Consider the following 26396-nt stretch of genomic DNA (forward strand, 5'->3'; position numbering starts at 1 on the left):
GTAAGGTCTGCTGGGTAGGAAAGTGGCGAATGCAATGAAGCATGTCTTTAGATCACGCAGGTCTATAACCAATGGTGAATCTAGCAAAAGTTATTTTCTGGCTTTTGGGGAGAAACTTCTGCTTATTAAAAAAATCAAAAATGTTTAAACTTCTTGAGCACCAAGGTCAATTATTCTAAATCTTAAAACCACAGTTTTAATTTTGCTTTTTTGTTGGTTTTTGTACTTTGGAGTATTTGTCTACATTATCCTTTTTATATTTGCCATATTTAGAGTCCAAACTAAAAGCAAATTATTTTCTCTCCTCAAGTTAAATGGCTCTATCTTTTTGTTTAAAATCCATTAAGAAAGTAAAACTTCCAAGGTAGGTCCAAAAAAAAGCCCCCAAGTCTGAAAATGTGGAGCTTTTCTGGCAGTAGTGCAGCTTCTGCAAGTATTGCAGACCAGATCAAGTATCAGAATTTTAAAGCTTTGGTAACAAAGCCATCCTATTGACCCTGAGGAGATTTATGAAATCACTTTCCTGATGTTATTGAAACCAAAACACTTTCCTGGACACTGAATTCAGTCCTAAACAAAGGGCCTCCAACCAACAGCTGTCTTGGGCTGAATGAGTTAGACTCAACCTCCTGTGACAGAAAAACAGTAAACACAAGCTAACATTTAAAAGGAATTGATGGCACCAGGTAAATCAGAAGCCCAAGGAGGGCCTGGCTTCTGGTGTGGGGTTCTCTCTCACACTCTCAAATCCACATCCTCTGGATTAGGTCCATTTTCAGACAAGCTCCTCCAGCAACTACATAGCATGCATCTTCTCAGGTGTGGGTCCTGCAGGAAAACTAATACACTCTTTCTCCATAAGTCTCAAACTCTCACTAGCTCTGGTTGGAACATGAGACCATCCTTGCCATTCACCATGGCCCCAGTCACTGAACGTCTTCACGCCCTCGACTGGTAATACAGCCTACCCCAAAGCACCTGGACTGAGAATGGGAAATGAGTGGCTCCCAGAGTGAAACTGAGGTACTATTACTAAATTAAGGTAAATATATGTGGAATGTTAAAAAAAATGATGCCCAATATTTACAAGGTATACTTCTGCCATCAGATATAATGTATTATTGCAAGTGTACCTGCTTATCTATTCTACTATCATATTTCTGATTTCTGCGGGCCTTGAAAACATATAACACTCCTAGATACTTACCCAGGAGGAAGAAAAGCATATGTTCATATAAAGACTTCCACATGAATGTTCATAACAGTTCATTTGTAACATCCAAAAGTTGTATGAAACTCAGTTCCCATTAATAAGTGAATGGATTAAAAAAAACAGATGAATGGATAAGTAATACTATTTGTCAATAAAAAGGAATTAATTCTTGTTATATGCAACAACATGGATGAATCTCAAAATAATTACACTGAGTGAAAGAAGCAGCACAAAAAAAGAGTACATACTGAATGATTCTATTTGCGTCTTCTAGGCAATGCACACTAATCTATAAGAACAGAAAGCAAATCAAGATCAGCAATTGCCTAAGGAATAGTGAGGGTGGGATATGAGGACAGGGAGGGGCAAAAAGGAAAGATTAAAGAGCTACACAAAGACACTTTTGGGAGCAATTGATGTCATTATCTTCATCAGGGGTTGACATTTTTTTCTGTAAAGTGCAAGATAGTAAATAACTTAGGCTTTGCATGTCATCTGATCTCTTGCAATTATTGAACTCTGCCATTGTAGCATTAAAACACTTACGGGTTTTTAAATAGGTGTGTCTGTGTTCCAATAAAACTATTTATAAAAACAGGCAGTGGTCCAATTGGGTCTACACACCATAGTTTGCCAATCTCTGATCTTAATTATGGTGGTGTTTTCACAGGTGTACACATGTATCAAAGCTTATCAAATCGTACACTTTAATTATGTGTTATTTTTTATAAGTCAATTCCACCTCAATAAAGCATTAAAAAATAAAAACAAAGCAAACACACTTGGGTTCCTCATCATGGATTGGATAGAGTCTAATCTTCTTATCATGGCATACAAGTTCTTCATGTACTGGCCTCTCTTCTTCCCCGGTCAGATCCCTTGCCATTCCCTGGTAGACTGTGCTTGACACACACATCAGGCCATTCCAACTCTACATCTTTGTTGGGGCTCTCTCTGTTACCTCTCTGTCTAGAATGACCTGCTCCTACCAAGTGTCTAACTCAATCATCCTACTTGTACTTTGAGATTAAACTTGCACTTCCAGGATGCCTTCCACATCTTACTCCTACTATTCCCTTTGCCTTATGCTCTGTGAGATGCCTCATCTCTGTGCCCCATAATCGCCTGTGTGTTTGTATGTGCATGTGTTTGTGTACATACCTATAGACACTTGCACAATTATAGTTCTTGATAATTTTAAGTATATTTATATATCTAAAATTTTCTCTTTTATATTTAGAATTACTATCCAGTCTCTGCCCCTACTGCTTGACTGGAATCTCCCTCTTTCTGTTAGACCTATCACAATGACTGACACATTACAAAAATAAAAATAAAAACGCTCACTGTGTGTGGTGGCTCATGCCTGTAACACAAACACTTTGGGAGGCCGAGGAGGGAGAATTGCTTGAGCCCAAGAGTTCAAGACCACCCTGAGCAACATGTCAAGACTCTGTCCCTACAAAAGCTTTTTAAAATTAACAGGGTGTAGTGGCATGCACATGTGATCCCAGCTACTCAGGAGGTGAGACAAGAGGATCTCTTGAGCCCAGGAGGTTGAAGCTGTAGTGAGCTCTGTTCATACCATTACACTCCAGCCTGGGTAACAGGGCAAGATCCTATCTAAAAAAAAAAAAAAAAAAAGAAACTCAACAAAGCAGCATCATTGCTATTATTGCAGCTATTTAGCCAATAGGCCCATCATTGACATCATTGTAAATAGCCAAGCTAATACTGGAAAACAATTCTATATCTAATCTCAAAAAAGCTTTCTACTAATTCATGCAAATTTATTATTGGAAGCTTACCTATATTTTACATTAGTGTCTTTTACTGACTCTCACTCTTCTTCCTTTATCTCCTAGATACACCAAAATGAAGACTGCCACCAACATCTACATTTTCAACCTTGCTCTGGCAGATGCCTTAGCCACCAGTACCCTGCCCTTCCAGAGTGTGAATTACCTAATGGGAACATGGCCATTTGGAACCATCCTTTGCAAGATAGTGATCTCCATAGATTACTATAATATGTTCACCAGCATATTCACCCTCTGCACCATGAGTGTTGATCGATACATTGCAGTCTGCCACCCTGTCAAGGCCTTAGATTTCCGTACTCCCCGAAATGCCAAAATTATCAATGTCTGCAACTGGATCCTCTCTTCAGCCATTGGTCTTCCTGTAATGTTCATGGCTACAACAAAATACAGGCATGGTGAGTGATGTTACCAGCCTGAGGGATGGAGGGTTCACAGCCTGATATGTTGGTGATGTCTTAAGCAAAGTAGTATTTATGGAGTGCCCCATTGTCTTAGTCAAATTATAATTTTAATTATTCCTTCTAGTAAAAAAATGCCTTTGAATACTTAAAAATAGGAATTTTCCTCATAATTTTAGGCCTATTAAACCCTTTAAAGAGAATACAATCTATTTATTTCTGATTTCTCTGTATTTACTTCATAAAAATGGTGTGTAAATTAGAACATAGCTCTCCTAAGAGTAATTGGAGCTTAAACCCAAAGAGTATTACACTGAGACTTGTTTAAAATTTTCAAGTGGCTGACTACATGGCAAATTTATCTTTCTACACCTAATACCAGAATATTGAACAATCCATCAAAAAATGAAGTGAAAACATCCATTACCTGGAGCCACCTAGAGACTTTGGACAATTATTACATTTTTTATATCAATATAGACCTCATGGAGGATCTAGCTCATGTTGAGAGGTTCATTTTTGTTCCCTGAACGAAAGCTTAATGTGATCGAAGTGGACTGCAAAATGGGAAATTTAGAAAAAAACAAAAAACATTAGAAGTAAAACTTTCTTTGAAAAGTAACAAACAACTGAGTTTCTTCCACAATTTCTTTATAGCCTTAAGTTAGCTCTGGTCAAGGCTAAAAATGAATGAGCAAAATGGCAGTATTAACACCTTATGACATAATTAAATGTTGTTGCTAATTTTTCCTTTAAATTCCTTTCTTCTAGGTTCCATAGATTGTACACTAACATTCTCTCATCCAACCTGGTACTGGGAAAACCTGCTGAAGATCTGTGTTTTCATCTTCGCCTTCATCATGCCCGTGCTCATCATTACCGTGTGCTATGGACTGATGATCTTGCGCCTCAAGAGTGTCCGCATGCTCTCTGGCTCCAAAGAAAAGGACAGGAATCTTCGAAGGATCACCAGGATGGTGCTGGTGGTGGTGGCTGTGTTCATCGTCTGCTGGACTCCCATTCACATTTACGTCATCATTAAAGCCTTGGTTACAATCCCAGAAACTACGTTCCAGACTGTTTCTTGGCACTTCTGCATTGCTCTAGGTTACACAAACAGCTGCCTCAACCCAGTCCTTTACGCATTTCTGGATGAAAACTTCAAACGATGCTTCAGAGAGTTCTGTATCCCAACCTCTTCCAATATTGAGCAACAAAACTCCACTCGAATTCGTCAGAACACTAGAGACCACCCCTCCACGGCCAATACAGTGGATAGAACTAATCATCAGGTATGCAGTCTCTAGAATTAGGTGTATCCACTGGGGATGACGTAAAAATTATAAGGCTTTGTGCCAAACTAGGAGTTTAATCCATTATAGAGGATGAGAATGGAGGGAAGAGGGGAAGCAAATAGTGGTTCTAGTGTTAGAGAAGAGGTTTGTTATACAAACTGTGTTCTTTATATTTGACTGTACATATTCATTTAGGTATAAAGATACACCAATGAGAAATCCATGAAACTATTCAAAATAACTATTTTTATGGCCTTTACTTCTATGCAAAATTTATGACTTTAGCATATTGTAGAAATAATTCTGATCTAGGATCCTTTTCATTTTCCCCAGAATTATTATATAATTCATAGATGTCACTGCAATGTCCCTCTTATTTCTCAAAAGCCAGTCTTGCTCTGGTTCTGTGATTAAAGAGAGAGGGTCAGTGCCTTGCCCACTGTGGTCATGGATGCGAGATATTCACAGAAAATTAGCAGCATGGAAAAGGAGAAAAGATTAAAAAATGACCATCCCTAACTTTTCTTAAGCTATTGGTTTGCTACCTGAACTCTAGCACAAATATCAAACATATTAGACTGAATGATATATTATTAATATATGAATATTAATCTAATAAATTTTATTAGATTAAACAATCTTTAACAGACCTCATGCTTGTTGGAGATCATAGGGTGAATAGCGACTAGCTTTTGGAAGGTGTATTTCTGTGCCCAGACCTACACAGAAAATTCAAGATTTACACACAGTATTATAATCACATGGGAAATCAACAAGGAGGAAAGAGAAAAGGCTGTCTCCAAGTTAATATTACTTGGTTAAGCCACTGGTTGGCTAAATTTGACCTCGATCTATAAAATCAATCAAATACATGGCTTAATTTTTAATATTAATCTAAGTAAGTAAATTTTAAATAATGACGTCAGCATCCAAAAATCACAGCCTGTATAATTTTTTTAACAGTGAATTCAAATTCAAACTTCCTATGAAATAAAGGCTGGAGTCAGAATCTTGGCTAAAGTTCCTAGAGTCAGGCGTCAGGACTGTGAGGACAGATGGTTCCAGAGAAATGAATAGCAAGTCAAATGATTGAGGAGCTAGGGGAGGCCTTTGCCACCACAGGGTGCAGTGGCTTCCTCCTGCTGCCTCTTGACCACACCGTGTCTCTCACTGTCCCCTCTTTACCCCACTCTACCATCCAGCCCAGCCCAGGCTCAACCTTTCTAATTGACCAGAGGACTAATGTAATATGGCCCAGATATATCCGTCATGGGTGACATAAATCCTCATACCCCTGGTATTCAGTGATGCTCAAAGGAACACAGGAACTCACACCCCCTAGAGAGCATGAGGTAATGACAGCAGACCCACTTCCAGCCAAAGGGAAATTAACTTATTATGTCTCACTTCTAATTCCATTTCAGAAATGAATGCCAGAAAGAAATGGTTTTGACTCTGCTTCTTTTCTCTACGTTTTTTTCCACATCAAGACTGCTAAACCTACTCCTTTTACTAGGAGCTACTTTTAAAAAGTAATTGCAAAAACAGCGATTACTTTTGCACCAACCTAATGCTAAGCAGCCCTCCTATTCAGTGGCTGCTAGAATCTTGTAAGTAACTTTAAAAGGGCAGGGATTTAAATAGATTTTCACCAACCTGGGGATAACACGTTAAAGATTGCAACTTAAAATGCCTAGTCCTCAGCTAAAGGTAAAATATTTTGCTTTTAAGTAAAATATTTCCATTGGAGCAAAATAATGGCCATTATAAAGTACTGACTCTTTCTCCTTTAGTGCCTAGCTGTACCTTCCCTGTCTTGCTGGGCTCTAGAGCATGGCTGCTTGGTAGTGTACCCTGGACCACAGCAAGGACCTCTTGTCACATACGACCTCCCAGCTATCCTTCACTCGTCCTGCCTTCGTGGAAATACAGCTCCCAGCCTGTCTGGTGGAGCATTTCTCCTGAGTTAAGCATGATTATTCTTCAGTTGCCCGACACTGCCCTTGACTCCCTTCCAAATTCAGCATTTCCACATCAGTATGGCTATTGTACAGCCAGATAGAAGAGGAAAGAAGCTAATTGGAGGAGTTCTGTTCCAAGTAACTAAAAGGTTTGCTTTAAAAATACATCCAATTAGGCCTTATCTTCATCGCTGCCTCTATGAAGCAGCATTAGTGTAAGATAACAGCAGAAACACATTAGCCCTGGAATTGGCTGCTGTCCCAAAATGCCCAACTGAGAAAACTGGACACAGAAGAGAGGCTGCCAGGAAAAGAGGGAAAGATGCTCTGACATATTTAAAAATTAAGATAAATCAAAGCTCCCTTTCGCTAATCTCCACTGATGTGTCATCATTAGAATTAAAGCAGTTACAACCAGACAACTGGAACAATACATAAGCTGCTAGTGATAGTTTAAATAATATATCAACATAATAAAATAACTTGAAGGAGAAATTGGAGACTTGATGGCTGTGTCTATAGGACATGTTAAATTAGTTGCACAAATCCAGAATGTGACAAACAGGTGTTTGGTCGTTGTTTCACATCATGACCCATCACGTTGGAAAACAAAGCTAATAGGATTTGCATTTAACTTTTCAACTACTGGTTTGAAGTTTATATTGGTTGTGGATGTTTATGTTCTGCCTTATGTATTTGTACTTTCTTTGAGGAATATATTATACTCTATATGTCACATTTCGAGCACATTAGTCAACTTCATATTCTACAGATCAGAGATCCAATATCAAACCTTCCCAGGGTGTCTGTATTCTGACAACTGTCCACTGAGGCAATTTCCATACAGCGCAAAGTAGAGTGGTGATTTGGCAGTTATCAAGGTAATTTGATAAGCCAATGAGAAAATTCTGTGCCCGAAACGAGCTTAGAGTCATGCTTACACAGTTAAGAGCTGCTCAGTCAGCTTTTGCTGCATTACAAATCATTCCAAAATGTAGTGGCTAGAAGCAACCATTTATTTAGTTTACAATTCTGTAGAACAGCCATTGGAGCTGGGCTTGGCTGGACCGTTCTTCCAGTATTGGCTGGGCTCGCTCGGAGGGCAGTTGCCCGATGAGCGAGTAGTCAGCTAGCTGATCTACGTGGCCTCAGCAAGAATGACTAGATCCACGTGGACTCTTACCGTCTAGCATTTTACCCCAGCCTTGTTCTCACGGTGGTCACAGATTCCGAGACAGAGAAAGAGAGAGAGAAAAGAGGAAAGCATCTTTTGGCATAGAGTAGGAACTGGCATACGGTCAACTCCGTGGTTTTATAGGTCAAATAAAGTCATCCTGCCAACCTAGATTCAAAGGGTGAGAAATTAGACTCCATCTCTTGCTGATAGGATCTGCAGTCACATTGCAAAAGGATGGGGATATAGGGAGGGAATAATTGTGACCACTTTTGCTAACAATCCATAGTAAAGACATGCTGCATGAGACAGGGAAGCCATTACTTCCTGAGGACAGGTGCCATGTCTGTCTTGCTCTCCCGGGCCAGAGTCTAGCACATTAAAAAGAAAGTACTTCTGGCCAGGCACAGTAGCTCATGCCTGTAATCCCAGCACTTTGGGAGGCCAAGGCTGGTGGATCACCTTGGGTCAGGAGTTCGAGACCAGCCTGGCCAACACGGTGAAACCCCGTCTCTACTAAAAATACAAAATTAGCCAGGTGTGGTGGCACATACCTGTAATCCCAGCTATTTGGGAGGCTGAGACAGGAGAGTCGTTTGAACCCGGGTGGCAGAGGTTGCAGTGAGCCCAGATTGCGCCATTGCACTCCAGCCTGGGCAACAAGAACGAAACTCCATCTCAAAAAAAAAGAAAGAAAAGAAAGAAAGTACTTCCAAAACATCCAAAGCATTGGACAGATTCATGTCTGTTGAATAAATGATGAGAGGGCTGAGGATATTTCAGGAGATGTGGCAAGCATGACCCCTTCATCATGCAACTGATGAACAACCTAAATGACTATGTACCCTAACCCTCTTACCATCAGTAACGGGAAAATATTCAGAATAGGCCTTCTTCCTTTTCTCCTCCTCAGCCTTTATTACTCTGATCCAATGTTATTTATACTTTTCAAAAAATCGGTTACATTCATGGTTGTTTTCTAATTTTATTTCTAACAAGTGCTTTTGATGAGAAGACCAGATTCAGTGCCTTAAAGAGGTCTTTCCCTCGCTGAATATGAAAAAACAAAAAAGATGGTCTCGTGTTTTTTTTGTGCATGCCTGGGCTCAGCCTACTGCTCCAGCTGTAGCCTCTGTGCCTGATTTATGTTCAGCTTGCTGTCTTTATGACTTTTAGATCTTTATTAGGTAGACTAAGGCATAGGCATTCATTTTCCATCTGCTCTCAGTGCAATTTAATTTCTCCACACACACCCTACACTGCTGTTGTCCTATTGAACTCCACTTTGCTTTCAAACACTTCCCCTGTTTATTTCGATCACTTCGGGTTCAACTCAAACCTGAACTGTTGGCCACTGCTAACCTGCCTTGCCCACTTGGTTTCCACCCGAATCATATTATCTAATGCATTTTCTTTTTGTTGTTGTTGTTTGTTTGTTTTTTGTTTTTTATTTTGAGATGGAGTTACTCTGTCACCCAGGCTGGGGTGCAGTGGTGTGATCTTGGCTCACTGCAACCTCTTCCTCCTGGTTCAAATGATTCTCCTGCCTCAGCCTCCCCAGTAGCTGGGATTACAGGCATGCACCACCACACCCAGCCAATTTTTGTATTATTTTTAGTGGAGATGGGGTTTCACCTTGTTGGTCAGGCTACCCTCAAACTCTTGACCCCAAGTGATCCGCCCACCTCAGCCTCCCAAATTGCTGAGATACCAGACGTGAGCCCCTATGCCTGGCCTCTAATGCATTTTATACCTTGACATGTAGGTGATTATTGAAAACGTCTAGCATTATATGGGGGAAAAAGCAACACTGTTAGAGCAGTTGAATTATCACTGAAACGGTAGAGTTTGGTGCAAAAGTAATTGCGGTTTTTGCCATTACTTTCAATGGCAAAAACCGCAATTATTTTAGCACCAGGCTAGTACTAACGACCACCATAATAATAATGCTGCCTTACATTTATATGGCAATGTACAGATTCAAGAGCACTTTTATGGGCATTATCACATCTGCTGTCTATAACAACTGTGATGAGTAAATGTGAGAAAATAAATGCTCAGGGAAGTGAAATCACGTAAGATCAAACAGCCAGGAAGAGGTAGACTCCAGACAAGCACCCGGGGCTTCGAGTATTACTCCACAGCTTTTCTCTGCTTTCCTACACAATGCTACTTTGCACTCAATTATTATCACATGGTCTCAGCCAGATTCTCAAAATTTACTAAGAGCTCCAGAGAATGTAAGTTCTTAAGAACTGCTCTAATAAATTATAGTTTGTTATGTGAGGGTCCAAGAATCTGCCTTTCAAATAAAACAATAAACTGAAATCTCTTATTTAAACTGTACCTTCATCTCCAAAGTAGCAAATTTACTGTTTTGTCTAACCTGCCTAGCCATTTCAGTCAAGCTGATTGACATGAATGTTTTCACCAAATGAGTTATGTGTTTTGTGAAGTAATGTAATTATCCTTGGAAAAAGCCTTAATATTCTGACATATCTACCTGTGGGTCTTATAGGAAAAAGTAATATAATAGTGATAAAGTGAACATCGTGGCATGTCCTGCTAATTCCTTTCCATTAATATGGCAAGTCCAGTCCTAAACCCTCTAATTACTATTATTAAAGCACTTTCTTGACATTTTAATCAAAATAGCGGGTCAAGAAGTTAGGAGATGCTCTGTATTTGGTTTAACTGTGAACTATATTATCCCCAGCTAAACTAAAAGCAGAAGCCTACTTTTAAAATAAACTACATCACTCTCAAAAGTTGATCTCAGTTTTTTTTACAAGACATCTGTGGAGAGTTAATTTGGGAAAGAAATTGTTTCAATTCAATGGGAAAAAAAACTCAAATGAGAATAGCTCACAAAATTACAGCAGTGGACAACATTAATGCTTATTTTGTGAATGAAATCAAAATGGCTATTCTTTCAGTTCTATAGTTTAAAAAGAAAATGTTTCCGTGTGTGTGTGTGTGTGCATGATATAGGCGTGTCTCTTTTTGCATGTATGGGATTAGAGTAAATGTAAGTTTAAAATTAATATTTCATACATAGCAGAAGAAATTAGTATGTGTTTCTATAAATTATTGTGATATGTGAGAGAAAATGTTGTTTAGTTAAAAACGTGTTTATCCCTAGAAAAATTTGGCTTTTAGACTATTCATAATAACATATATTGACCATTTTGTGTCTGGGATGGGATATCTTATTTAATCATATTAGATATGGATTGTAACCTCTACTCTATAGTTGAGGAAACTAATGTTTAAGGAAGTAACTTGCCCAAGGTCATAGTTAAAAAGTAGTGGCTAAGGGTTGGGTGCAGTGGCTCACGCCTGTTATCCCAGCACTTTGGGAGGCCAAGGCAGGAGGATTGTTTGAGACCAGGTGTTCAAGACCAACCTGGCCAACATAGCAAGACCTTGTCTCTACTAAATTTGTAAAATTTTTTTAAAAATTAAAAAAAAAATTTTAATTAGTGGTTAACTATTGACTCCAATTAAATTCCATCTTATAACCCAGGCTTTTAATCAATGTGCCCTGATATATTCGTCTATTTTTCACTCTTCTCAGCATGGTCTCAGACCTGAGAAATTTAAGGAAATATAGTTTTAAAGATCGGATTAACTAAAATGGTGCAGTATCCTCTTTTGCTTACTGTTCTAACTAATGTAACTAACTGAAAAATATAGCAACATATTTTTCCTTTCAAAACTAACAAAATGAGATGTCATCTTATTTGGTTAAACTTAAGTGGTGAATTGCTATTTTATAGCCATTTTTTGTAAAAATACTCTCACTGAGATTTAGTGTTTTGGAACATGTCAATCTTTATTTTCTACCTCATGTAGTTTTGGATGCTAAATATGAAAAGGTGCACATTTTTCTCTTTTAACTTTCAACAACACCACATTTATTTTTACTTCTACCTCTATGATTTTGAAATGCACTTTCACAGTATTTATTTTTGCTTTTGCATTTTCTCCTTCACACTAAAGGAAAGGATATTTGAATGTATATGACCTATCACAAACCAGCTGTTAACTTTTGGATGTCATTCTGATCACTATATCTTTTGGCAGGTTGCAAATAAATATTTGTAAATTGCTAAAATTTGACAAAAATGGCAAAATTAATATGGAGAGGACATTATGAGAAATAGAAATTTCTGTGTGGTGTAGAACAAAATTTGTCTTAGTGATAATTTTCCTTTTCTAATTATTATTTCCCTGGAAATCAAGAATCCAAAGCCACAATTTCATCAGTCCTCTCCCTTCAGACTCAGAATTTGTTTCCTTTTAGAGTAGAGTTTCTGAGTTTGATATGAATAGGAACTTTTCATGATGAAGAAAAAAAATTAGAGCCAGGCCAGGTGCAGTGGCTCTCGTCTGTAATCTCAGCATTTTGGGAGGCTGAGGCTGGTGAATTGCTTGAGCCCAGGAGTTCAAGACCAGCCTGGGCAACCTGAAGAAAGTCGATCTCTGCAAAAAACTAAAAAAAAAAAAAAAAAAGCCAGGCGCGGTGGCATGCACCTGTAGTTCTAGCTACTCAGGAGGCTAAGGTGGGAGAATTGATTAAGCCTGGGAAGTTGAGACTGCAATGAGCCGTGATTGTGCCACCGCACTCCAGGCTGGGCAACAGAATGACAGTCTGTCGAAAGAAAGAAAGGAAGAAAGAAAGAAAGAAAGAAAGAGAAAGAAAGGAAAGAAAGAAAGAGGGAGGGAGGAAGGAAGAGAGAAAGGACAGAAAGAAAGAAAGAAAAGAAAGAAAGAAAGAAAAAGAAAGAAAGAAAGAAAGAAAGAAAGAAAGAAAGAAGAAAGAAAGAAAGAAAGAAAGAAAGAAAGAAAGAAATAAAGAAAGAAAAGAAAGAAAGAAAGAAAAGAAAGGAAAGAAAGAAAGAGAGAAAGAAAAGAAAAAGAAAGAGGAAGGAAAGAATGAGAGAAAGAGGAAAGAGAGAGAGGGAGGGAGAGAGGAAGGGAGGAAGGGAGGGAGGAAGGAAACCATATTGTCTATGACTTCTACTCTACTGTAATAAAATCTCTTAAATAAAGATTATATGCATATATACACACATATATACACACATGTATATACATATATACACATATATATACATATATACACACATGTATATGATGTGGGTAGGGGAGGCTAGAAACAAGATTCATTTCAAATGTTAAATTGTAATTGTAGTTTTTAAAAACATGGAGAGTTTTCATAATAAACATGAGTTTCATAAAAACATGAAGAGTTTTCATAATATATATCAAATATATATCATATCATGATATATCATATTATATATTATCATATTATATATTATCATATTATGATATATATCATAATATATTATATATTATCAATTATAGCTATCATAACATATTATATATTATATTATTATATATCATAATATATATTATCATATTATGATATATATCATAATATATATTATCATATTATGATATATATCATAATATATTGTATATATCATATTATGATATATATCATAATATATATCAAAAAGTCACAGAGCCCATGCAAGCCCAGTCATCCCCATTGCCAGTGGTGTGTGCTGAAGGAATAAACACCCATAAATATTAACCCTAACTGGTGGGAGATAAGTATGAATTTAAGGTAGTGCTTGTTGCTTTACTGTGTATAAATCAAAGGAAATTAACCGTGTTGTCTTTCTATAACATCTGAACGTATTAGAAACACATGCAGAGAAATAAATAGCCTGATAAATTGGCTCCATATCATTATCAGATACCAAATAAATATAGGCTGAAAATTTCATCACAATTTGAATATTGGCCCTCTCAGTTTAAGAATGAATATATAGAAAAATAATGTGAGCCATGTGTCTATATAAAGTGAAGTATTTCTTGGGAAAGAATGAAGGAAAAAGAGCTAATGTATAGAGCACATTTTTTGTGTAAAATCAGCTACCATCTACTATTCTATTTTCCATACAGACACCAGAAATCCCAAGAATACTAGAAATCTACAAAATCTAGCAACCCCTACCTAGGTTCTTTCTACTTTTGTCACATTATCCAATATTTATAAAGGTTAAAAAAGATATATTTAGGAGATTTTATAAATATATATATATATATATAAAATCCAGGATTCCTAATATATATTTACATATTATATATGTAAATATATATACACACATATATAAAATTCAAGTTTTCTATACCTAAGTCCCTTGAAGTGTAAAAAGTAAATGATTTCTTATTATGATGAAATGGATTCCTTTAAGATGTAATAGAAAAGCAAATTCTATGAAAGATGATATTAAGAAATAAGAATAACTTAACAAATAGCAAAATATTTTTTAAAACGTTGACGACCAGAAAATTCAGTGAAAGGTGGATGTGGGATGAGATATGACTACTGCACATTTGACAATACAATCATCTATTTAACTCATTTCATAATTTGTCAACTTAAGAAGAATATCTCACTCTTACTCTTCTTCCTTCTTCTCTATTGTATTAGCTAAGGTGTTCTTATATTCAAAATTCCTGAAGTATCATTAAATATGGGCTCATTCAAATTCAAACCATCAACTTTTAAAAACGCTCTCCTTGAACTACTCTTTGGAAATGGAAGGGAAATGGGAGGAACAATTCTCTCATAGAATTTTTAAATGCTTCAACTAAGGCTTGCAGTGTGACTTGCATATACTATAATAACTGAATTTCTTTCTGATTGCTTCAGAAGTTCAATATGACAAATAGACTTTCAAATGGCTATAGTATAGTAAATATCAACATCTAAATCTCAATAATGTAACTGGATTTGTCAAGCAGATGCAAAATATTCACAGTTCTTCGAACACTGGAACTGAAAAAGAACACTGCAGACTATCCTATCCAAACATCCTTTTCCTATAAATGGAGAAATTGAAGGCCAGAAATGTATTTTTTTATTGTATACTTTTTTTCTTACTAAATGTAAAAGATGATAGTGAAATCTTTCCAAACACCTAGTTTCCAAATAGAGTTTAAGAAAATTTGTGTAAATAAAAAGTCAGATAATTGTATTTTTAAATAAACATATGTAAATTTAATTTTAAAGTTTTCATCAGGTTAAGGGGAAACATTACAATTAGATAAGAACAGCAGATGCAAGATAAAATCCTAAAAAATTATTTATTTTATTTTTTTGGAGACAGGATTTAGCTCTGCTGTCCAAGCTGGAGTGCCATGGCACCAGCTCAGCTCCTTGCAGCCTCTACTTCCTGGGCTCCAGCGATCCTCCTGCCTCAGCCTCCTGAGTAGCTAAAACTATGGGCACACGCCACCACACTATGCTAATTTTTGTACTTTTTGTAGAGACAGGGTTTTGCCGTGTTGCCAGCCTGGTCTTAAACTCCTGGACTGTAGTGATCCACCTGCCTCGGCCTCTCAAAATCCTAGGATAGCCAAAATCCTAAAAATGTTAATGGCCCCAGATCATACTACTGATGAGCTGAATGTTCTTGGGCAAGTTTCTAACACTCTTTGCTTGCATTTCCTCATCTGTACGGAAGGTAATAACTGCAGTAACTACCACTTAGCTTTGATGTAAGCATGATGTATGATTATCCATCCAAAGTGTCAAGCAACTGGCTAATATTATTACTCTAAGCCATCCAGTGAGGCTTTACTATTTTCATCTTCTTCTTTGCCTTTTCCCTCAAACCTGAATTTCATCTCTTGTAAACAACATTTAAAAGGAATGAAATGATGTACCAAAAGAGATCATAAAGTGGACTAACCCAAGCCTTCTCAACCTTGGTGCTAGTGACATTGTGGGCACTGTAAGATGTTCAGCAGCATCCTTTGTCTCAACACACTAAATGCCAGTAGCACCCACCCATCTCCCACTGTGACACCAAAATGCCTCCAGATATTGCCAAATGTCTCCTGGAGTGGAGGCAGGCAGCAGAAATCAGTCAAGAACTATTGATCTAACCTGTTTAATTTTGTTCAATAGCTGAAGAAACATTAAGGTCCAAATTAGTTGTGATGTTTTTAAAGTAATGCTTGAGAAAATTGGAACCAAACCCCGGGTGTCCTGACTTTAGTCTGATCCTCCTCTGAAAATTTCTCTAAGGAAAGCTTTCTTCTACATCACTAACCAGTTGCAAAAAAAAAAAAAAAAAAAAAAAAAGACTCCATATTCATGGAAGACAAGAGAAAGGCACAATTCTTCAACCCTTATATTACTTCAAGCTTCTTTTAGAAGAAAAATGACCTTCAGCTTAAGACACTATTAAGAAAAAAATTAAAGGCCAATAAAGATGAAGATATTGTTAGAGAACCCCAGGAGGCTCCGAATGAGGTCAAATCTCATGGTGATATTAAAACATTAAGAGGAGTTGTGGACAAACTACAGTGAAACACAAATCATAATCTCCGAAGCAAACAAGAATGGAAGGACTCTTGGAAAACGAGGGTAAAGAAATAGAATCCCAAGTTTAATGGGAATATTGTAGCAACTGAAAACCACAGAATATTAAGCTTTGTACAGATTGTTTTTAGAACCTGGATTAAATCATTAAAATGTATTTTGAAAGTACTTAGAAAGAAAGCAAGTAACCTCTAAGAGGCAAGTTATTATTAGTTATGGCAAAATAAATTTTATTTTCTTAGAACATTACTGGACCTGGAAATTAGGTAAACCCTATACCAACTGTGTTTCTAACAATAGATTTGACAAGCTCTTACTAATTTCTGTAATACTATACTATGTTTAATTATGATCTAGATAATGGGAAAATGAGGTAGGTTTATAAACTTTTTTTTTCAAAGTGAAAGCAAGTTTATTAAGAAAGTAAAGAAATAAAAGAATAGCTACTCCATAGACAGAGCAGCCCTGAGGGCTGCTGGTGGCCCATTTTTACGGTTATTTCTTGATGATATGCTCAACAAGGGGTGGATTATTCATGCCTCCCCTTTCTAGACCATATAGGGTAACTTCCTGATGTTTCCATGGCATTTGTAAATTGTCATGGTGTTGGTGGGAGTGTAGCAGTGAGGACAACCAGAGGTCACTCTTGTTGCCATTTTGGTTTTGATGGGTTTTGGCCGGCTCCTTTACTGCAACATGTTTTATCAGCAAGGTCTTTATGACCTGTATTTTGTGCTGACCTCTTATCTCAGCCTGTGACTTAGAATGCCTTCCCTGTCTAGGAATGCAGCCCAATAGGTTTCAGCCTCATTTTACTCAGCTCCTATTCAAGATGGAGTTGTTTTGGTTCACATGCCTCTGACATCTCCCCCCTCTCTTTTGTAAGAGAACCCTTAATCCTAAGAGTTGCAGAGAGATGAAGATCCATCTTCCGTAACTTCTTCAGGCTGAATAGGGGCGATAATATTCCTGCCTAGCTATTAGGGGCTCTTGTGTTCAGGGTAGAGAGAAGCTCAGTCAGAAAGCATCAGTATGGCGAGGGCCATTCATGACTCTTGAGTTTCAAAAAGAGATGATATCTGGAAGATTAATAAGTGTTTAGTTTAAGAAAACATTCAGTCAGCTTGTCCTGTATTCCTACACAAAGAATATAACAGGAATATATTCCACAAGAGTAAAGCAAAATCAGTGAAGTTATTCCAAGTAAATGGAATTAGAAGGCTTTTCATGAACTGGACAACTGTTGGAACTAAGCTGATATGGGGTTCTTAGCTGATTGTAATGTGCCCAGAATTAGAATACTGATTTAGATTTTTACATTACCCATCCCTCTTGTTTATTCTAAGCAGCAGTCAGACATCACTGGTTGGTTTACAGGAATAAGCAGGATTAGCCTAAATTGCAGAAACAAGCTTAAAAACAACTAATGAGACTAGAATTTAATAACAAGTGTACCATAGTTTTTGAAACATAATATTTCTCTCTCTAGTTTCCCATTTTTACTGAAGACAAATCATGGTAAGGCTGATTTGCTTTGTTATACATGGCCTGATTATTTGTATAAAGTGCAGCAAGAATAATTGTTTTTCACATAAGCTCTTTTTAAATTGGCTTTGGTGGAACGCTGTCCCACAGAGGGAATTTCAGGTAAGACCTTTTTAAGCCGAGCCTAGCCATGGGTTTGTACCCTCAAATACCTATAAGTTGGGTAAATTTCTTTCCTCCTGAGGTCCCAAAGTAACTTCAGGCTTCTGGGCCTGACAGAAAATGATGTTCTTTACTTACCATAGGTCAGAAACCCTGAACGGGGACTGTGTAGACAAGGTATGAGGCCAGTTTCCCAAGGGACTTTTATTGGCTTTATAAGTCAAGTTAAATTCCTTAAAGGAAAACACACCATTCCAGTCAAAGCCTTGGCAAAATAACCAATTTCTCCAATTGTGTCGTGTTACAAAATAAAACAGATTGTTATTACACCTATGCAAATAGCTATACTACCATAAGTTAAGAATACTCACAACTAGTTTCCAAATTCTGTAGAAATCAGGTAGAGAGAAATAAATATGCTCCAAATTTTGTTCATAGGAATACACTCAACTATTAAAAGCTGTAAATAGCTTGAAGGAAAAGTTTTCTTGACTCTGAAAAACAAAACAAAGGATCAGCAATGTTCTAAGCAAAGTTTAAAAGATTAGTTTTCTATTGGTTTACTGAATTTAGTTAACTCCTGTTTTGCTTGTCATGAACATTCCAGTTCTTCATGAGAGTTCTGAAAGTTGTTTCCTCTATTGTAATGTTACATTTTCCAAAGTTATCAGAAACTTGCATTTAAGAACACCTGTTAGAGTTCTACAGTTGATTATAAATCACCTTCTAAAGAGGATTAAAACAAGACAACCATTTTCTGTGGATGATAAAAAGTTTTAGGACAGCCACTATTAAAGCCACAATTGATAAGGAAATTTGATTACTTCTGTGGCGCACAAAATTTTACACAACAGTTATAACTGTTAATAACATACACTAAGTCATATTAGAATTATAGGAGTTTCCCATAACTTTGGAACATATACTGGTAACACATTTATGCAAATATAGTCTAAAGCAAGCAAAACACCATTTCACATTTGATAATGTTTCCTCTATGATTTTTATGCCAAATAAGCCAAATTTCACCTTTACATTAATGTACTATTAATGCTAAACCTAATTTTTAATAAAACCTTATACACATATTTACCCAATTTTAATGTTTAACCATAAGGTAAGAGTCTTATAAGCCTTTTATAACCATTTACATTTTTTGTGTAAGAGTAGATCAGTGCTGTAAGAAAAAGCTATTGTGATTTATTCCAATGTTTAATTTATGGGAAAACGGAATAATACCCCTTTTTAGCCAATATGTTCACACATAGAACCTCTTACAATTAATCCTTATAAACCTTCCACAAATTGTTTAACTCTTTAGATTTTTTCTTACTTAAAACAATCCTTTAACACTTTAAGCAGAAAAAATTCACATTCTTATGACTTCTTATAATTTTTCACCAAAAACACATTTTACTTTCTTTACACACCTTGCATGTAAAATTATTTCTTTAGTAGTTTTAATTACGTGTGATAATGTTAACTCTTAGAAACTTCTATTTTTGATGAAAACCTTGGTAAATTTGAGATTTTAGTTGTGTGCTAGGTATGAAGCCTGGCCCAGAACACTCCAGGCAGAAGTGCAGATAAGAGCTGGCTCTCCAGCATAGCTGTGGGCATGATTAACTCCGCATGTCCCCAAACCATACCTAGCAGTAAAGCAGGCAAGTTGTACAGTAAGAGTCATAGTGGCATTTTATGAAGCATTTAGGAGCCCCTACAACCTTTGAATTGTACAACATTCTTGCATAAATTCCTTTTCACAAATCCTTTCATCACTTACACAGAACATCTGAGGCATTTTTGGACTTTCTGACTTGCCCTAAACCTCCCTTCTTTTAAACAACCAGTTATTTTACTTTAGGACAAGAATTTACCACACAGGATCCTTTTTTATATAAAATCTCTTTCTTTATAATCTTCTTTGTATAGCTAGGGGGCATGGTAAATTCCACATGTCCCCAGGCCTTATCTAGAATGTAATGGCTTTAAGGTAGGTAGATTGAACAATTTTCAAAAGTCAAAGAAACAGTTTGACCTTAAAGTATTTAGCAAATCTGATATCTGACCTTAATTTAGACCAAATGTCTACATTTTTAAGACGTTTTATTTTACCAATAATCTTTAAAACTGTCTTTATTTCCAAAATATTACTAAAGTCATGTGAACAAAGAGGCATTAAATATTCTATTTTTCTGCTGAAATATTTCATTTAAACGCTTATATTTCTAAGGCAATTAATCAAAGCCCTTTTACATATAAACATACAACACATATAAATATACAGACAGACAGAAGATTCAGCACTTGTAAGATTTTCATTTGTCAGTTTCTTAATTGGATGACTGGCTTCAGGATTAAGTCCTTGGAAGAATGGGGACAGGAAAGGGGTCTCTGGTGCCTCCTGTTTTTCCCAAGGAGTCCAGACAGTTAGAGTTTGAATGTCCGCTTTTAATTAAACTGATTTTAACCATAGCACTCTTTAATAAAGTTCTTTTAGAATTTCTTATGCCAAACAGCCAGTATTTCTGGCTTTTGAACTTCACCAAAGGCAACCTCCCTGGTGCTTAGAGAAAGGAAAATTTCAGACAGTCCGCAGAGGAGAAGAGAATAGACATCTTCACGCAGATATTAAACCAGAAGTGACTTACTTTCTAGGTGGAATTGAACCTGGACTGTCACTGTGAAAATGCAAAGCGTTGGCTACTGAGCTACAATGCAGGGCAGTCTCCATTTCCCTTCCCAGGAAGAGTCTAGAATGTTAATTTTGAGCTTGCAAAGGCTTGTAACTATTTCATATGATTTTTAGAGCTGACTATGACATGAACCCTAAAATTCCTGTTCCCTTGAAGGTGGAGACCAAGAGAAGGTACTGCCATGTGGTTAAAAGGTCAAGCTCCCAAGGTGGAGAGACTTCATCCAGTTTTTTTGTTGGTTTCAGAGACCTCCAGCCAAATTTGTTGCTGACCAACTTGCTGGGTCGTCTTGAAAAGGGGGCTTACAGATGTTCTAAGCCTGTGTTTTATCCTAAAGTATCCCTCAACACAGAAAAACAACCTCATAACACAAAATACACCAGCTTAAGAATAGCCTTAAAATTATTTTTTGCATTAATCAAAACTTTACAGAGGAGTTAAACACTGATTTTTTATTTTATTTTATTTTATTGCCATTCATTCAACCGTTTGCACAGAGAGAGAGAAGACAGAAATCTGACTGGTAAGAAATTCTTACCCTTTTGCCAGCATGCCAGGCTTCTGGGTTCCCTTTCCCTGAGCGGCCCTAGTGATCTGGCTTGCGGCACCATCGCCCTAGGGGCCAAGCTGCATCATAAAGGAAATTTTTTTTTCATTCTGTCCAGAGCAAAATACATGCGATAAAACATAGGCATTAGCTACTCTGCTTAGCACCAAATATCAAACTAGCTTAAATTTGCCCCCAGATGGGGTCCGTCATCTTTAATCAGACCTCTGACTTGCAGTTTCAACACGTGCTCTCTGGGCAAAATAGTTGCCCTGAGTAACAGAAAAGATAGAAAAGGAAAAGGAGAGAGAGAAAAACGTGCCAGTGGAAGGGTGGGGAAGGTGAAATGATCAAGGAGGCCAGAGAAAGACCCACCTATTGCAGTGACGCTGTAAAAGTTCAGGCGGCTGCTTCTCAGTAGCAAAAGGATCTTTTCCAGGAAAAGGATCTTTTCCTATTAGCTCTCAACTTTCCCCTTTTAGGGAGGAAAAAGCTCCCCATGTCCCATGATCCTGTACATGTCCAACCCTGCCATCCACAGCCATCAGCAAAGAGTGCAAGACAGATTAATCCAAAGAGAATAGCAGTTAATATCCCATATTATCAAAGCTCTTCTTAGCCAAGGGGGACTTTAACGAGAGGGGTCTCTAACACCCTAAATCTTAGAAGAGACTCTAACCATCCTAAGTAGGGCCTCTAACCCTGGTTTATAAACTTTTAATTGACTCCCATCTTAACAGTTGCAATCCATGGAGGAATGCTTGATAACCTCGGTGATAAGATGAAAAACCAAGCATACTAGAAGTGTTCGCTAAAATTAAAAATACAGTAGTTACTAGAGAAAAATTTTAGCCAAAAATCCAACTATAGAAACATAGAATGTGAGAGGTAGCACATAAGAAATAAGTCATGGGGATTTTATTTCATGGACCAACAATATGATGATAAAAGCCATCTAACCTGTTGGAATTACAGGTCACATCAACAGAATTCTAGTGTCTAGAACCAAAGAAATGTTAGCCTCACTCTAATAGACAATACACTTCAGGAATGAAATAAGCAAACTAGAGTGTGTTCAGAGATGAATAACCAAGATGGCAGAGGGAATTAAAATAATTGCTCATGATTACCCTGGGAAATAGAAGGCTTAGAAAGGACAACATAGTTTCTTCATGTACTTAAAGCAATGTGAATAGGGAATTGGACTCAACCAACATAGCCCGACTTATTAAAGCCAATGGGTAGAGGTTACAGAGAAAGATATTCCAGTACAACCAAACAAAAAAATAAAATGTAAGCCACTTTCTTGAGACATGATTGACTTACAAAAAGATGTATGTATTTAATGTATACAGCTTGATGAGTTTAGAATTTTCTAAGCTGTGAGTTATAGAGATTTTCTTGTTATTGGAAGTCTAATATTCAAACATCCGCATTTTGCCTACATGAAAAGGATGTTGAGATAATTCAGATTGTAAGATTTGATGATTAGGGAATCAGAGGGAATGACCCTTTGAATAAGGTTTTCAGTTTTCACACGCTCTACCAGCTTCTTGTAGAACACTACTAAAGTGAAATGCTAACGGTGGTCCATGAATGAGAAGCTGTATAGACAAATGTTAGGAAATGTGGCCTATCTTATTTTGGTCATGGGGACTGATAATATGTATAAGCATTTAAAAGGCTGTGAAAAGCCCTACGTGTGTGTGTGTGTGTGTGTGTTTTGCATACATGCACATTTCATTTTCTAAGCCAAAGTTCAGTTCTCCAATTCATCTGAGCTCGGGCCCAGTTTTTCAAGGGACACCTTATAACATCTCACAGAATGAAGGTTTCACTAAGCAATGTTTAAAAGCCACTGTAGATCATCAGTCCCCATTAGGCATGAATCTATTCAAATTTCAATGTTTCACTGGAAAAATTGGCAAGGTCTCATAATTCTAGACATTAATCAGAATCCTAAAATTGATTGTTAAACTCTTATTCTTACTCATTTAAAATATATGCTCTAAATACTTCAGTATACAAAAAGACATTAAAATTTCCTATCTCTGAAAATAGAGCAGGGTTTTCCCTTTTGTTTTATTTGGGTTTTCACTTTTTTTTTTTTTGTTTTCTGGTGATATTATAAGAAAAAAAATCTATGTAGCTTTGGGGTATAAATCATTGAATTAAACTATACATTGCTAAGAATAAGCATTATAATTGGCACATTGTTCTGTTTTTGAATGAAATATCTTTGCAGAAAATAGATTTATTTTAAAAGTCATCTGTACTCAACTGTGAGCATACCAAGCGCTAACAATTACAATATTTTCCTGTGAAAGAATGTAAGATTGGAAGCCAGAGAGCCTGGGTTCTGGTGCTAGCCCTAGTGGAGACCATTTGTGTGAGTTTTTCATCCCATGGCTTAAGGCTTGCTTATGGTTGCTTAAGGGATTCCCCTCACGAGCAGGAGTTTCTGAGCTCTTTTGACTGCTCAAGAATTAGGACTCATCGGCCGGGCACGGTGGCTCAAGCCTGTAATCCCAGCACTTTGGGAGACTGAGGCGGGCGGATCACGAGGTCAGGAAATCGAGACCATTCTGGCTAACATGGTGAAACCCCGTCTCTACTAAAAATTCAAAAACTTAGCCGGGCGTGGTGGCAGGCGCCTGTAGTCCCAGCTACTCGGGAGGCTGAGGCAGGAGAATGGCATGAACCCAGGAGGCGGAGCTTGCAGTGAGCAGAGATCGCGCCACTGCACTCCAGCCTGGGCGATAGAGCGAGACTCCGTCTCAAAAAAAAAAAAAAAAAAAAAAAAAAAAGAGAATTAGGACTCATTTCTGGGTTTGACTGATTACACCATTCCGACTCCAGGGCCAGCTTCTGTTAGTGGACAATAAACGTAATGACCAACGCTTTCTCTTGTGAAAGAAAGATGTATTATATTGGACAAAATAAGTCCATATTCACAGCAGAAGAAAGCATATGGCAGATCAAGTCTGGATCTTTTGAACTACTAGATTATTCTACCTCTCCTTGAATTCTTCTTTGCTGAAGTTGGAGCCCTTGTACTATAGATTCCATATGTCTGATTCAGGCAATGGAGCTTGGAAGAGGGGATGAGTTTCCTATTATTATTATTTAGGCACATGGAGATCTTTGCCTGTGAGTCATTGGCTCCCAAGGTTTTCTGTATGGCTCTGTTTTTATGGTTTCTGTAATAAATGAGATTTTGAAGCCTATTACTGGCTCAAACTCTGATCGGCTTCAGAAGTATCCAAGCCTGTTATTGCCTTCAATTGTAACTTTGAATGGCATCACAAAGAGAAAAGAAAAAATGGAGGTGGAGGAGAGTGGCCACAAAATAAAAATATTAAACCAACTTTCCTCCTCCAATGCACCTGGGCACACCACTTCACCTCTCAAGGTTATGTTTGCTTCCATAGATTGACAAGGTTGAAAAGATAATCTCTTCAATTTTCTTTAGTTCCAAAAGTGCAGGAAATACACACCAATCTTTGTGTGGATAAAGATTAAAAGTGCCTTAAATCAGCTTCAGTTTGAACCTTAAAAGCTTTTCAAACATTTAATTTTTTTAAATAGGACCAAAAATAGCCCAAGGGTATTTGCTAGTTGACTTCCTGGAAAAACTATAGTTTATTTTTATTTATTTTTTTTTTTTTTGAGACCGAGTCTCGCTCTGTCACCCAGGCTGGTGTACAGTGGCGCCATCTCTGCTCACTGCAAGCTCCGCCTCCTGGGTTCATGCCATTCTCCTGCCTCAGCCTCCCAAGTAGCTGGGACTACAGGCGCCTGCCACCATGTCCAGCTAATTTTTTGTATTTTTAGTAGAAACGGGGTTTCATTTTGTTAGCCAGGATGGTCTCGATCTCCTGACCTTGTGATCCGCCCGCCTCAGCCTCCCAAAGTGCTGGGATTACAGGCTTGAGCCACCGCGCCCGGCCAAAAACTATAGTTTAAAAAATTGTTGACAAAAATAGAAAACCGATAGCAGAGAATTGTGTTATATCTATTTATCTAACATATGTGTCTAAGTATCGTATCTAATGTCAAATGTCAAATCTACTAACTGTACTGTGGTTACCAGAAAAGAAATCCAGCTTTAGAAAATGGTAGGGAGTTCCAAAACTGCAAAGGAGATATCTTAGCAAGCAAGTAGGTTGGCTTGTCACAATTTTATGGGTGCTAGAAATAATGTGACTCAGTGGACCAGAGAAAACCACTTATTACTCACAACACAGTAAACAGCACAAGTATCAGCATGCTGATGCCAGTTCCTTTGCCTTTATGTCTCGTGATGTGACACAATGAACCCAAATTGCTGCTACACATACAATGAGTTGCACAGCAGCTGAGGAGTTCAGAGATATGGGTTCAGTGTCTTTTGTAGCAAGCAGTAAACAAATCAATCCTCCTTCCCCAGGAGCCAGAGTCTCAAAATGCTGTGGTCCTCATGTGGTCAGGCAGTGAAGGTTGTTAATTGACTATGACTAGCTGTAGAAACAAATCAGGGTGAGAAGATGATTAGATCTTGCAGTTCAGCTCAGTCAGTAAGAATGGGCAGGGTTATTCAGTGGACTGCCTCTCCCAATAATTCACGTTCAGCCTAGCATATTCTTGACTGAACTTAAATTTTTCTACGATTATGCCACCCCATCAGCAACTTGAATTAGACATATTGACAAGGACTAGGACCAAATCTGTTTCCACTTATTTCAGTCAATACTGGATTAGGGCTATTGTCAGCAGAATCCCATCCACAGGATGAGGTCAGTCTGCATTATTGACCTCCACCATGCACTCCAGGATCCCAGACCCAATTAAATAAGTCACAGAGAAGACTAATAGGTCGAATTTCAGATAAGCACCTAGCTTCCTTTCTTATGGTATGCATGGATTGCTCCACCATACCGTGGATATTAATCCAAACACAACAGGAACAGTTGGCAACCATACAAATTCTCCCCCATTCAGCCAGACTGTAGTCTAAGGCCAATCAATGACCCATTTACAATCAGGGAGCTAAGACTGGCCTGCTGATCTTCTATGGTTTGTTCTATCTCATTGGCTAGGGTAGCTAAACTTAAGAATAGGTTCCTGGCCTGTCTCTAAAATGTGGACTCTGATGCTGGGGAACAGTACTTACATTGCTGTATGGAAATAGAAAACCATGTATCCCTCAGGCAGGACAGCCGTCTTTACCTAAGGGACTAACAAAGGAAATGA

General features: G+C 37.5%; 1 protein-coding gene across 6 annotated transcripts in view; it reads left to right on the forward strand.

Annotated features, from left to right (window-relative positions):
* The window catches only part of OPRM1 (opioid receptor mu 1), an 82096-nt gene that overhangs the window by 49950 nt on the left and 5750 nt on the right, over positions 1-26396 (forward strand). The window contains exons 2-4 of one of the 6 annotated variants that reach the window (XM_054490553.2): positions 3079-3431; positions 4206-4726; positions 20863-22125. In XM_054490553.2, the coding sequence (XP_054346528.2) occupies positions 3079-3431; positions 4206-4726; positions 20863-20910 (922 nt within the window). In that variant the 3' untranslated portion in view covers positions 20911-22125. Of the gene's footprint in view, positions 1-3078; positions 3432-4205; positions 4727-5062; positions 5144-6522; positions 6716-20579; positions 20679-20862; positions 22126-26396 lie in introns of those variants that run through there. The other 5 variants (XM_054490555.2, XM_054490558.2, XM_054490557.2 and 2 more) reach the window with 5 other exon arrangements.

This window comes from Pongo pygmaeus, chromosome 5 (genome assembly GCF_028885625.2).
Source record: "Pongo pygmaeus isolate AG05252 chromosome 5, NHGRI_mPonPyg2-v2.0_pri, whole genome shotgun sequence".
NCBI lineage: Eukaryota > Metazoa > Chordata > Mammalia > Primates > Hominidae > Pongo > Pongo pygmaeus.